General features: G+C 42.5%; 1 protein-coding gene and 1 long non-coding RNA gene across 3 annotated transcripts in view; one reads left to right on the top strand and one right to left on the bottom strand.

The window, feature by feature from the left end:
- The window catches only part of LOC110983430 (protein Wnt-10a-like), a 34,684-nt gene extending 23,762 nt beyond the window's left edge, over nucleotides 1–10,922 (top strand). For both annotated transcript variants that reach the window (XM_087134109.1, XM_022242684.2), the window contains exons 3-4: nucleotides 4,454–4,716; nucleotides 8,546–10,922. In XM_087134109.1, coding sequence (XP_086990235.1) covers nucleotides 4,454–4,716; nucleotides 8,546–9,055 — 773 coding nt within the window. In that variant the 3' untranslated portion in view covers nucleotides 9,056–10,922. The remainder of the gene's footprint in view (nucleotides 1–4,453; nucleotides 4,717–8,545) is intronic.
- On the bottom strand, nucleotides 479–13,409 carry LOC147799603 (uncharacterized). The gene is made up of 4 exons (XR_015424653.1): nucleotides 13,101–13,409; nucleotides 4,420–4,644; nucleotides 3,635–3,731; nucleotides 479–1,321 (listed from the first exon to the last, which is right to left on the bottom strand). It is a non-coding gene; the product is annotated as an uncharacterized LOC147799603 (long non-coding RNA).
- Between the last annotated feature and the right edge of the window lies 1 nt (nucleotide 13,410).

Raw genomic sequence — 13,410 nt, 5'->3', positions numbered from 1 at the left:
TACATTTATATACAAAATACAAAATAGTCGACCATATTGTATATAGATGTATCTACCATTATCGCCTATGATGCGTTCTGTACAGAGTGGCATATACAATATGTGTGTATGGTGTATTGGTTTTACTCCACTCTCTGCAAACTAATTTGAGTGTTAACACAACACCTTCTAACTCACTCGTCACAGGGGACATAAAACTCCCATCATAAACCCGCTAAAAGAAAACATTGTTCTTGAGGTTTCTACCCTGAGCCAGGTGGCGTAAATTTCCCCTGAAACGGCCCTGTCATCAGAGCAAACAAAACGCAGTCACAGAGCCTGAGCATTTACGACGAACTACCCCCCCCCTTTTTTTAAATCTTTTTGATCTAGGGGCTAAATGCGTGGTCAACGCACTCGCCGTCAGATACCGCACTGACCGTCGACGGTTTACTATGCACAGACAGAACTTTGCGCTGGAGTCGATCCCGTTGACACTTTCTCTGGCCATTGTATGACACCTTTTCTGACCAAGTTGTCTTGTATGTTTTATGCAGGTGTTGTGAACACAATGTTTTGCTGATACGTTACAGTGACATAGCTCTCATGGGTGAATTTACTCTCTTGAGTCATCAAAAATGCGCGTGTTTTTTCTTTCCAGTCAAGGTGGGTACACAGTGGTGGCGTATCCAGGTATGTGGTCCACCGAGACAGCGTGGAATTTTTCTAAACTTAACTGTCCGATTATTTTCATCTGTATATTTTCAACCCCCCCCGCCATCCTTAAAAAGGGGGGAAAGGAGAAAGGAAGTTGGTGATATTGGTTCTAGAGTCCTGGTGATTTGAATTTCTTAATAAAATGGATACGCCACTGTGGATGTGCTCACATAAAGCTATATAGACAGACCATTGTGGTGGGGTGGGGGATATATTTCCCCCACCTTTTGACGGGGTGGTTACCAATGTAATCCCTGCCCACTTTATGCACACCCTTAACCCCTTAAGGTGCCTTTCAATATCTAGATAGGTACGTCCATGCGTTTCACTTCCACAGACTCAAAAATCGACTCCAGTAACATAACACACGTGTGCGTTGCGTTTGGCCGTCAAAATCGGCCCGGGAGCGATTATGACGGATACGCAACGCTTGCTGCATATATATGGAAAGGCGCCTTTAGCTTGCACCACCGGCCACGCACTTCCCAGAGTCACGATCTCACCTGTGAATGGAGGCCATGCTGAGCTATCAGAAATCATCCTCCCCCACATGTGACAAGAAATCTCCGCCCATGAAACACACAGTTTCTCTCGTGATTTATCTCCGTATAAATCTGTTCTATTTCTGGAATTAGACAAGGGTACAAACAATATTTACATTCAAACGGAATGAAACAAAAAGCATCATATTTCCAAATAAAAGCGATTCACAAGAGTACGCCTCCAAGAGTTTGCAACGCGTTGGCCAATCACAACGCGCTAAATTTGTCGACCATTTCCAAACGCGCAATGGGTCGACAGATTTCGCGCACTGTAATTGGCCAATGCGTTCCAAACTCTTGGAGGCGCACTATTGTGAAACGCCCGTATTAACGGAATATGAAGTCTTACCGGAAGTTGCATCTTTCGCAGAATGATTTTTTATGTATAGGCCCTACTGATTTTTGACCTGTTTACACATTATTTATACTCACTGCTGAAAAATGCTCATAATTTCTAAGTTCACAAGCACTTTCAATCATGTTAGCGCTGTATGTAGTGTCACAACTCAACATCTGGCGCGGATATTGGAAATGAATCGATGGCAATAGGCCACACACGCGAACAAAATTCTGCTACTTTGCGCTGTGTGCTTTCTCCACGGTACGTGGGATTTTTTTTCAATATAAATTCAATCACTTTAGTCTACGACTGGCCACAGGCCCTGCCGTTAATGCGTAAATCGGACCATGATGAACCGGGTAAACAAGATAATTTGCCGGGATCGGATGCCCCGCCGGGTAGCGAGCGGTTTTCCACCAGGCGCGGAGGCCCGATTGTACCTCGCCGCGCCGAACATAAACGGTTGTGTTCTTCGACTTGGTGAGCTGAACAAGGTACGCGGTTTGCGATGTTTTGGCGTGGTGAGATGAAAGGAAGTACACATAAAATATTTGATGTGAAAGGAATAAAACTATAGTTTATCTGTAAATTCAGACTTTCCTTTTGTCATTTTTGCCAGACACTGTATTGCCTTGTATACTCATCATTAATGGTGGCTTCGCAGGATTTTCATTGTAGCTTATGCCACAAGAGTTCTCGGTCGTAATCCACTGGGATTATGAAACTCCCACGAACAAGAAAAGTAACCGGTTACGTTCAACCGGAGATTTGATTTTTTCAAAAATCTAAAACAAACCAAAAGTTTCTTTTGTGTGGAGGAATTCGTCACTGTAAAACGTGCAAAGAGGGGCTCTTTCCACATGGTTTAACTTGTGAAGATCTGCGTCCCACACAATAGGCCTACCCTGCTTCCCTGAACCCTGAAACTACCCCTTCCAAAGTTAATAGTGAGTCATTTTGTTTATCCCGTATTTTAAAACTTAAATGACACCACTGAGAGTTTATGAACGGCATGTAATCATGAGTAATGTGTTTGGTCTTACGCGATAATGACCCTTGCCTTCAGCAAAAAAAAACTTATTCCCATTCATAAATACCTTATAATTCAGTAAAAAGCCCCGGAAGCAGACGATATTGTACGTCAATATTGGCCAAATACTGTACATCAATTTTTAGGCTTTGGCAAGAACATCGATCCTTTCTATTAACGATTTCCGACACATGGTGATTACAAGAATTGAATTAAAATAGTTAAACTGCCAGAAGTCAAACCAATGGACTTCGGGGAAAACTCAAGGAAGCGTTTACCCATTTGTCCAGTCGCAATTGTTGCGAGCACGGTGCGGATTTCGGAAAGGCTCCATAATGCGCACTCAGCAGGGCGCCCGCTAGCGGTCGAATTAAAACTGACGTCTGGTAATGTGATAAGTATCAGATGACGGGGAACCTCTTTGTCTGTTGTTTTTACTATTTGGCAAGAACACGTGCGATGAAATGTTTCAGCCATGCCCAAAGTATCTTTGGTGCATGCAGCCGACAAATTTGCGCCTGTGGAAGCCATTTTAGTGGCTTTCCCAAAGACGTGTACGTATCTACCGGTCGTAGCCAGCTGACTCAGACGCGGCTTAAGCACATCCCGACGTGGCACATTCTACCCCGTTGAATGCTAATCTTTGTGATCACTAGAGGGCAGTCAATAATAGAACTCGAATCGTAACATTAGTTCGATGTTATTTCACCTCCCTCAAGTCAGTATTTGCAGTGTACCGTGTTGCCGGTGCCCATCAGCACCCCCCTTTTAGAGTTTCCTTGAAGAAGATTTTTGTAACAGCATTATTGGCTTTACTTCTGTTGGATCCATCTTTCATCGTCACGAGGTCACAGCTCGCGTGACAATCACAACGTGACACCTTCCTTGTTGCACTATCTACTTCTAAAAGCACCGCAGTGGCGTCCGAGAGCGGGCGTTGACGGCCCCGATGTGTCGTGCGGTCGGGCGCAGGTGCGGGGAGGGGGGAGCTGGGTGTACGCGTAGGCGGTGCAGATTGCAACTCACCTGCAGGACTTTATTCCAGGTGAGACATCAATTGGTCTGACAAGCCGTCCTCGGTAGGTCGCCACGAATATCCTCCCTTGCCAACATCGATGCTTGCCTGTTTTGCGAAATGATCGAGGGATTATCTTTAGAGGCCAAGTTGTTTTTTGGGATAAAAGAAGAAAACATTTTATGAGGACAGACAAGTGCAACTGAATAAAGCTAAATTTACAAAATAAGCAGCATTTAATGTTGACTCATCATTTTACCCAAGGGACGCAAAAGGTATTCTCTAACTCCTAGAAGCTTGGTTCTAAACGTTGCTTGAGGACAATTAAAACAAGCTATCTGAATTACTTCCAAAGATTAAAGCAAAGGACTGGAAAATTTTGGAGTTAAAAATAGCACTAAATTCAGATTGAAAAGCATGAAACAGAACCACTTTTGCTACACTGGAAACCTCAATGAAATCTCGACTTCTATGAGTGAATTGATTTGACTCTAATTCGTCTTGCCCATGGTGCAATTTTGGAGGGATGAACTTTCATTCGAATACGTGTTGAGTGAAATCTCACCCTCTTGAAATAGGAGTGTGTCACGGAAAATTTCGACAGAATTCCGTATTTAGCAGGGCAATGTTTTGTGTCTATTAAAGCACGTGCTGCTAGTCGTTATGAACCTTGATAAAATGGGCCCTCACAGGAATAGCAGTGTGTGTTCTGCTAATGTAATTCGCGGCGACCATTGGTGGTCCCAGGGTTGTTTCTTTGTCAAATTTCACTTCAACAATGTAAAACTAAACTTACGACATCGACAATTATCTTGCCTCACTTCGTATAGGCTTCCAAGAGACCGCCTTTGCCTACGCTACCATTTCCGCAGGAGTCCTGTACCAAGTGACCCGGGCCTGTAGCATGGGGCAGCTCCGTACCTGCGGCTGTGACACGCGCTTCGTTGGGGACGAGGTGGACTTCCAGTGGGGCGGCTGTAGCCACGACATCCAATTCGGCACGACCTTCGTGGAGTCCTTCCTGGATTGTAAAGAGAAAGGACGAGACATGAAATCAAAGATGAATCTCCATAACAACGGCGTTGGTAGAATAGTAAGTATCGCATCATTCATATAAGAATGACTTTCATACCGACATCTGGTGTCCGCCTCGTGATGATTCGCGCGCATTTCTGTGATGGGAATCTAAAATTCAAAACACATTAATGACATTCATTCAGTTCATTTGCGAGGTCTTAGCACATTCGCGGAAAATGTGCTGTATTTATAGTCATTGTTATTCCAGTCAGATCTCCGCGAATCAGCACATTTCCGTGGACATGGTTTATATTGAAATACTCGACGGCACACTGTGTCAAAATTCTATTTCAATAAGCAAGAACGGGCACTCCAGATCGGATAAAGTAAGACCTATCTGTTAACCTGTAACCCAAACGTCAATCAACACGAAAAATCATGATATTAAAAAAATGATATTAAAAAAATCGAACAACAACCCCCCCCCAAAAAACCCGATGTAGATGCGGTAGATAGGTGCTGCCATAAGCCGTCTGATATCATCATGTACGGCTTCTCACCTAATAATAACTGAGTTTATGGAACGAAGGCAGTCATAATTATGGAGGCACAAGGAAGACGCAGCCTGAGGCAAACATGTTTCTTGTTGCCATTCGCACTTCCAATTTGCATACTTTCGAAAAAGTTCATTTGAAAACTAAAACTGCAGTAGTTGGTTCGTCTGAAATCGATTGCAATTTCAAAGTAAAAGCTACAACAGAATAGATTGTCTACTTCATTTGGGTGCATGCAAAGACGTATGAAGACAAAATACTAACAGCGAAGTGTTCTTAACCTTTGAAAAGACGGAACTGAGTTATAAGGAATAACTGTAAATCTGACCTCAATTTTAATCAAACGAATGTGGGTTTGTTCCCGTGATCTCCTGCCGGAGTAGAGGGGTTCATGACACCCTCCAAGGTCAAACCAGCATCCCACGAACCGCGGGGCGGGCGCTGGAGTTCAAGACCATCGACATGTTACCACGACACGAGTTTAAAGTTTCAACCCTAATTGCTGGTGATGGGGTCAAACGCTACTCTCGGGCCCTCTGGGAGACAGTCCAGCCCCAAACCTGGCCTAATTCGCCGACCATAAACTTGAGATGGCTGAGAGGCCGTTGTTAAATGCCAGACCTCCGTAAGCATTTAGGCTATTCTGTCTGAGTGTTTTTTTTTTCTTTTTTTGGTGGAGCCATAAATTGACGGATATCCGATTTTCGCTAGACAAGTTCCGGTGGCCAGTAAAAAAAAACTGTGGGAGGAGAGCTCATGCATGGAAGTTGTCATTCCACCCTTGAGCACTCCCAGGATGTCTGAGATGGTTTTAACACGGGTCATTTACTGGGTGCAAAATAACAATTCCCACCGTCAAAATGTCATCGTAGTTAAATGAATACAAATTGAATTAGTGAATTTGTTATTATAGTTAATTTAAAAAAAGTTCACTGAGTCTTTTTTAAAGTTTCGAAATTCTATCCTTTTGTGAAGACTTTTATAACCTGCGGAATGTGCCTCTGCATGGTCAAAACACATAATGAGACTTGGTACTGGGCTATTCTGCATTTCGATTTAAATCATATCTGGCAAGCTGAAATTGAGGAGATGATGGTTACACAAACACTAATGGGTGGTCATTTCGTATAATGCTTTTTGCGGGAGATTTTCCTTTTCAAATGTTATGTTAACGACAGGTTGATATTTCTCCTTCGGTGGCCCTTATTTGCAGAATATCAGCCCCACATCACCCCTTCGGAAAGTCCCAACGATTTAGTCCTGGACCCCGTGGGTCGTGGTTAAGTGCCCTTTATATAGAAGCAGGAGTTGTTTAGAATGTTGCAATTTTCTGGGTGCGTTTGTAGTTTACCGCGTCCAGCTTGGCACCGTGCTGGGTTGATTTGCTTAACGGTCCGGTCGGTTAGCCCACGTACACGCGTTCTCACCGTTGGGTGTCAATCCGGAATCTGAAACATGTTTTCAGTTCCTCGTAACCATTTTAACGATTTATGACAGCTGAACTGAAATAAAGCTACGTCGCTTTCAACGCAGACATATGAATAAATCACGTTCAAGGGGTGTTACTGTATGGCTCATTTTTTTTTCGGAATATGAGTCCGACGTTTTTGTCTCGGACTAATGTACCTCGTCATGCAACCGTTTCCGTCAGTTCCTATCATTTCTCGTTCTCGTGATCCACGTTGTTAGAACCAAGAACAGTGAATTGAAAGGAGATAGTACTTCAAAATGAACTGAACTTTGGCTTACAATAAAACAATCAGCAGGAACAACTGAAAACCGAGGACATCGTCGCTGTTGAGGATTTCTGGACTTGTTATTGGAATGTCTCTGGAAGGTGTTGGTTCTTACTCTTAAGGCGTATAGTCTAGCATTTCCGGAGGGATGAAGGGAAGCGACAATAAAACTATAGGCAAATTTACATATAAGCAGTGTGTCTTCAAAAGGACATAATTTTACTGATCATTTTGACCTGATAATTCGTAAGCCCAATTAACGTATTTAGGTTCTTACTCCAGGTGGATTGGGATTGTTTTCTGAAACGATTATCCAAAATTTTCATCCCCAAATGAGCCCTCCCTTCCGAGGTGTTGCACTTTCATGTCCCGGTTCCCCAGCTGGAAGTGTCAACTATCAGACTGTAATGCTGGAAAGCACTGGCAAAACAGGTAATCTACAACAACTGATCTATCTGCGTTTGCAATTGCCTTGTGTTTATTTGTTTTCCAATGCAAGAAAACGAAACGTGAGCATTAAGATAGGAAAACATAATACGGTTGATTTCCTCTCATGAATGAGAAACAGGGAGTCATGTATGGCCATCAGTGCTACTTAACTGAATAAACGTGTTGTTATTACACCATGGTGAATCAAAGTTATGACAATAGGGTAAATGTATCCTTTACGCTGACAACAAATGTGCAAGAACCCGAAGAAAATTAACAAGGCCACGTTCAAACGGAGAAGCAGACCGCAAACGCCCACCCAGACAGTATTAAAAACCGCATTTGAAGGTGTTATTGGCTCGTCAAAGTCGAAGAGAAAACTTAAGTCGACGTGGGGGATGCGGCGGGCACTGAAAAACAATTATTTTGCAACTTGTGCAACAGCGATTTGTGATCACGGATTTAGCAAATCTGATTGCAGTTTGTGTCAAATAATATAAAGACAAAAAGGTTTTTATTATTTGGATCATCTATTGTAATGTCTTAAATTCACCCCGTCAATTCACACACCGCAATTGTGGTTATGTTGGGCGCCATCGCGCTGCGCTATCGGTCGGTCCTGTGCATAATTGTTTATTCGCTGCCGTTCGGTTGACTATCCTTTTTTATTCAAGACTTTGGGCATGATTGTCTTGTAAAATGTACATAAAAATCGAAGGTTTCGTTCAGGATCGATCTGACGATGGAGCGGCGCAATTGTGTTGTCCCGCAGATTAATTCCACCGATTGTTACCAAAGTATGCTCAGAGGTAGACAGTAGTCCGCAACCACCCTCAACTTCATGGAGCAAAATGGTCAAAATGGCATGTCCAATTGTTGGAATTAGCGAGTATGTCGACTTTCATTGTACCCGATTTGCTATTAAATTGACACAGCGTTAGTTGTAACGTGACTCCTGCACGTTCGGGAGCCATTTTGAGGGTTCCTGTCACGCACTTACTTATGCGCGCTATGAAAGTCTGACGTCACTGCCAACGCCAATATAGCATTGGTGGCCTGGCTGTAAAACACAACTTTGGTCTTATTCCTGGCGCGTTTGACCTCCCCCCATCTTCTCGTTCTAATCCCTTTCTTCTTCGATTTTGCTTAAAATTTCATGCTAATTGTAATGTTGTCCTTTTTACAGGCGGTTGCTGAGTATGCTGTCAAGAAATGTAAGTGTCACGGTATGTCTGGCAGCTGTGAGGTTAAGACGTGTTGGATGCAAACGCCCCACTTCAGCGAGGTCGGGGACAGACTGCTGGTGAAGTTTCACGAAGCCAAACAAGTGGTGGCGCGCAACAACATCGGTGGCAACCTAAGGTTGGCCGACGATCCCACGCCGGTGACCGCCGACAGCCAGCGGCGGCGAAGGCGCAAGAGGCCACCTTCACCGCCCAAGGATCACTTGGTGTTCCTGGAGGAGTCACCCGACTTCTGCCAGGCCGATCCCGGCGTGGGCACCCTGGGCACCAAGGACCGGTATTGCAACCGGACCAGTGACGGCCCGAATGGCTGCAATAGTATGTGCTGTGGGAGGGGCTACAATATTAAGCTAGAGAGGAAGACGGAATGGTGTAACTGTAAGTTCCACTGGTGTTGCCAGGTCAAATGCCGGCAATGCAGCCAGTCTGTCTGGGTCAACACCTGCAAATAGAGCAGTCAAGATGACATGGTCCTTTTCAGTCGTCCAATGACTCAAGTTCGAATCCCACCCGCTTCACCATCGGGATAGGGTTTGTGTACGACTGGACCACGTGGAACTTTTTCTTATTTTTTCTCTCTGGGGTTTTCCCTCCTGTTGGGTTTCCCTATCCCGTGTTTTAAACTGACTTGTCGTCAACGTTTCCTCTAGAAGGACTCTTTGTATAAAGCCAGCACAATAAACTCTGAAAATGAAATAACTGAATGACTGTTGCTTTAGTAACAAGCGAAATAGTGTTAATACATAACTGTGATTTTAATCCCTTTTTCAAATCACGAGAAGATACTTTTTGCAGTTAAGTACAACAGAAGATAAAATGCTTTTCTTCTCTGTTTTCCTCTTTGAGTTTAGATTAAGGGGAGAATCCAGAAACGGATCCCAGTAATTATCCCACCTTTTGAAGTTCGTAGAGCGCTGAAAAAAAAAACTTGGAGAATAGAATTTCGATATCAGTTCCTTTTTGGGAGCTTGTATAAAACTGAAAATTCGGTTAAGAATAACCAGATCTCCGTGGCAATACATTTGGTAAAATTAATCGTAAGTTTTATTATAACAATATGTTCAGTTGCTTTTAAATGCAAAAGCCATGGAATATTTATGTGTGCGTCCGATATAATATAATAATCTAATTTTGTGCACGTTTTAGCTTGTTACATATGCATGTGGTTAGCGTGTGCAGCGCCGATTGTGCCTTCCATTTTGAGGTCTTCCAACAATCTTAATAATTTGAATAACGGCAACTAATTTAAGTCACAGTTAAGTTGTATTCGTAGTGTTTTGCGTGATTTACAGGTTTTCTATGAACAAAAACACTTGTATCTTGTTTGAGCCGAGAGAATTCCCGCCTCAGTCGGTCTCAAATCTGGTTACTTTTAAAATTTCAGCACTGTGTATACAAGGGCAGATCCAGAAACAATGTTTCATGAGGCCAAAATTGTTTTAGAGAGGGGGAGGGAACCTTTCAAATCAGTGCATTTCTCTCATCATTCTTCAAAAACTTTTTTTTTAAGTCGGAGGGGGGGGGAGAGATGGCTCCCAAAGTCTCCTAGATCTGCCCACTCAGATACCGCAAGGGCATTTTACTGGTTATTAAATTACTAAGTAAATTGTTAATTGTTAAGACAAAGAGCCACTCACGCTAGTGTGCCTTATACGGAGTGTTAATTCTAGTAACTGTTTTTCATGGCTGAATGCATGTAAATAATGTAAATACAGAAACCCGCTAAGTACATATTTTTCAAAAGGAATGGATTCGATGTATCATAAGAAATGGCTTGAGTCTAAATTAATACCTTTAGTGTGACCATTATTTAAGTAAAATGACGATAACGACTGATAACTTGTAGATTTTTGATTTTCAATGATTAATCTGTTTTCGAAATCCCTCTTGCCAAATAAATATTTTGCTTGGGTGTTTCACAAAAATGTTGTGATTTTGTGGCAGTAGAAGTGTTTGATAGTCTGAAAAATAAATGTTTGGTTTTTCCATTTTGTTATATTATTCATCTGTCTCTTTTATAATAATGATTATAATTATCATATTTTATTATAATAATTTTCAACGTGCAGGATCACTGTTATTCACCAAGCGAAAGTTACGGGCTACGGAAACATAATGACAAAAATCGAAATACTTGGAGGTTTTACAAAACGTAATTTAAATATGACCACACTTTAATTCAACCTTTAAAAAGCCAGGCTATTTTGGCCCATTTCACAGTCGGGGGCGGATTCTGCCCCCAAGAACTTGGCTGTGCCTCGCTCGATTTTTTATTTAAAGCTTGACATGAATATAAAGACACCCCTTATCATTACATGAAGTTTAAACCCAACCAGACTCGGACTCATGGCTTTGTTGTTGCGGTCATTTGAAATTCAGTGTGTGCCAGACAGTCCGCAGTGGAAAAAGTATGTACATGTCGGCCGCTTCGTGTCGATAAAATGCGTGCTCCGCAAAAACGGTATGTTCTGTTTTCGCAAAATCGGTGTCAAAACGACCGCAAAGATTTAATCTGAAAACTCCTAAAGGTTCAACTCTTGAAAAAATGCACTGCAGAAATATTTGGAAAAAAAATATTGAAGGTGGGGGGCGGATTCTACCCCGGCTCTCTTAGGGTTAAATGTATTCATGATGGAATAACGTACCCATAATTAACGACTTTTACGTCTTTGTGGTCCTCATCAAATAGAAATGAGCGCCTATAAATTGAGTCGTGGACAACAGAGGGCACCAAATAAACTGCCCGACGTTTTGAAGCACTGGCGTCAGGGTAACGATTCTGATGTGACATCCACGGGTGCGCACATTTCTTGTGATTGGGTTGGGGGCATACATGGCTGGGGGGGCTTGGCAGGATATGCCCCCATGCAAGTCGTCCCTAGCGGTTAACGGTACGTCACTGTTTCGAAGATGCTTCAAGCGGATTTTCACCGCATGCATGTTGCGTGCATTCAATTGATGCTGCAAGAGTTAATGTTCTACTCTAACTTTCGAGCATCGTGATTATATTTGTGAGATCATCATAATCTGACTTTCAAACACAGTTGTTAACCTTTCAGACGGCTTGGTTTAACCTTCAGTTGTTGCGATTGAAGTTTTCAAATCTCGTACTTCTCTGTAGATGAAACCACTGACACGGCCAGACCATTCCTGATCATGTGCAGTGGCCCCCGCCAATGTCGGTATTAAAGCAGTGATTCTATGAAGCCAATGAGCCGTTACAGTCGGTTGGCATACAAAATCAGCACGGTGATTTCCGTGGACTATAGGAAATATCCAGTAAATGTCGCTGGATTCGTCTCAATTGTGATTCAATTTTAAAACGTACTCCTGGTTTCGAGTTTGAAGTCGGCATGGTCTCTTATTGGAAATTTAAGGCAGACATAGGCCTACTTTTGGCCACAATCATGAAGTCAGCGTTCAGAAGGAATATCAAAATTTATTAACACGCTTGAAAGATGGTCATTCAGACGTGTAGACACGTCAATTATTGTATGATGATGTTATGAATTTCACACACTCAGATGGGACTCTCAAATGTACCCCGAACGGGCCTATTGGTGAGGATTTTTAAGTGGACCACCACCCTCAACACTGTTAAGTGGACGACAAACTATTTTGAAAATGGTCTTATGCTCAAGATCGTATGGCGCCAGCGTTAGGCCTATGTGATCTTTGTTATAATATTATGGTCCTTATCTAGTCTGTAAAATTCGTCTCCCCTCTCTGCAATTTTACCCATGATTCACATAAAAATCTTCCATAGGCCCGTTCGGGGTACATTTGAGAGTCTCATAATTATTATTTGAGGTTGTGAAATTCATAACTAGGTGTGTCCTGGATCGTTATCATCAGACCTCAAGGCTGAGTTCGAGCGGCTTGTTCTCGTATCAGGAACAGCTCGAATTGTTGTTTGTGGGTCGGCCGCTCGAACGCTGGGAACTTACCTGTACAACCGGTTATCGCTACTAGTTACTTGTACCATGCAAGCAACATACAACAAACATGCGACATGGCGGCGTCCTGGTACATTCTTCGAGAGTTAATTAATGTTTGAGCTAACTCCTCTTCCATTAAAAAATCATATCTGTCATGGAAAATTATAGATGTAAATTGTGCAAAACTTTCCATTGTCTCTAGTGTTGTAAGCCATCTTAGTTTTTGCAGCTTTTCAAAAATCAAATCTCACAAGTTTTCACGTGTGTTCGTGTAAAACCCTGACGAGGAGGTGTGTGAACCTGTTCCGAGAACAGTATTCTTGAGGCATGTTCCCCCCAACTTAGAGCGCGAGAACGCCGAAACCTGTGTCAAGAACAGGTCGCCCGAACTCGACCTTATTAGAGTTTAAGCAAATGAATCTCCAGTGGTAAACCAGTAACCTATTCTTTCTATAATGAACTCCATCCACGAACTGCCTATCCATTAATGTGCCCGAATCTTCAAGTTTATGAAATTGGCGCACCACCTGGAAGAAGAAAAAAGGAAGAAAGTTCTTACTTTGCTTAACAGACGACGACAAATAACAGACAGGCAGGTGGTGAATCCAGGTAGAATCCTTTGAATAGCGCCACCAACCTTGTAGTACACACGTAATTTTCAGTATGCATTACATCAGTTCTATTTATATTTACCTGGACTTATTCATCCGCTGTTGGGAATTTATTAAAATGATGATAACAGTAAACAAATTAAGCATTACAAGATGACAGTTTTCCCTTAAATTACTAGGAGGAGTGATTTACTCGTGTTTGCTGCCTGTTTTTGTAATCTGTCTAAAACATACAGCCTTATTTATGTCGCGGACGTA

The sequence above is a fragment of the Acanthaster planci genome, linkage group LG03, assembly GCF_054643075.1.
Source record: "Acanthaster planci isolate LZ-2023a linkage group LG03, COTS_SCS, whole genome shotgun sequence".
Taxonomy (NCBI): domain Eukaryota; kingdom Metazoa; phylum Echinodermata; class Asteroidea; order Valvatida; family Acanthasteridae; genus Acanthaster; species Acanthaster planci.
Note: the sequence above shows the minus strand (reverse complement) of the source record. Positions and strands in the feature narration are given on the sequence as shown.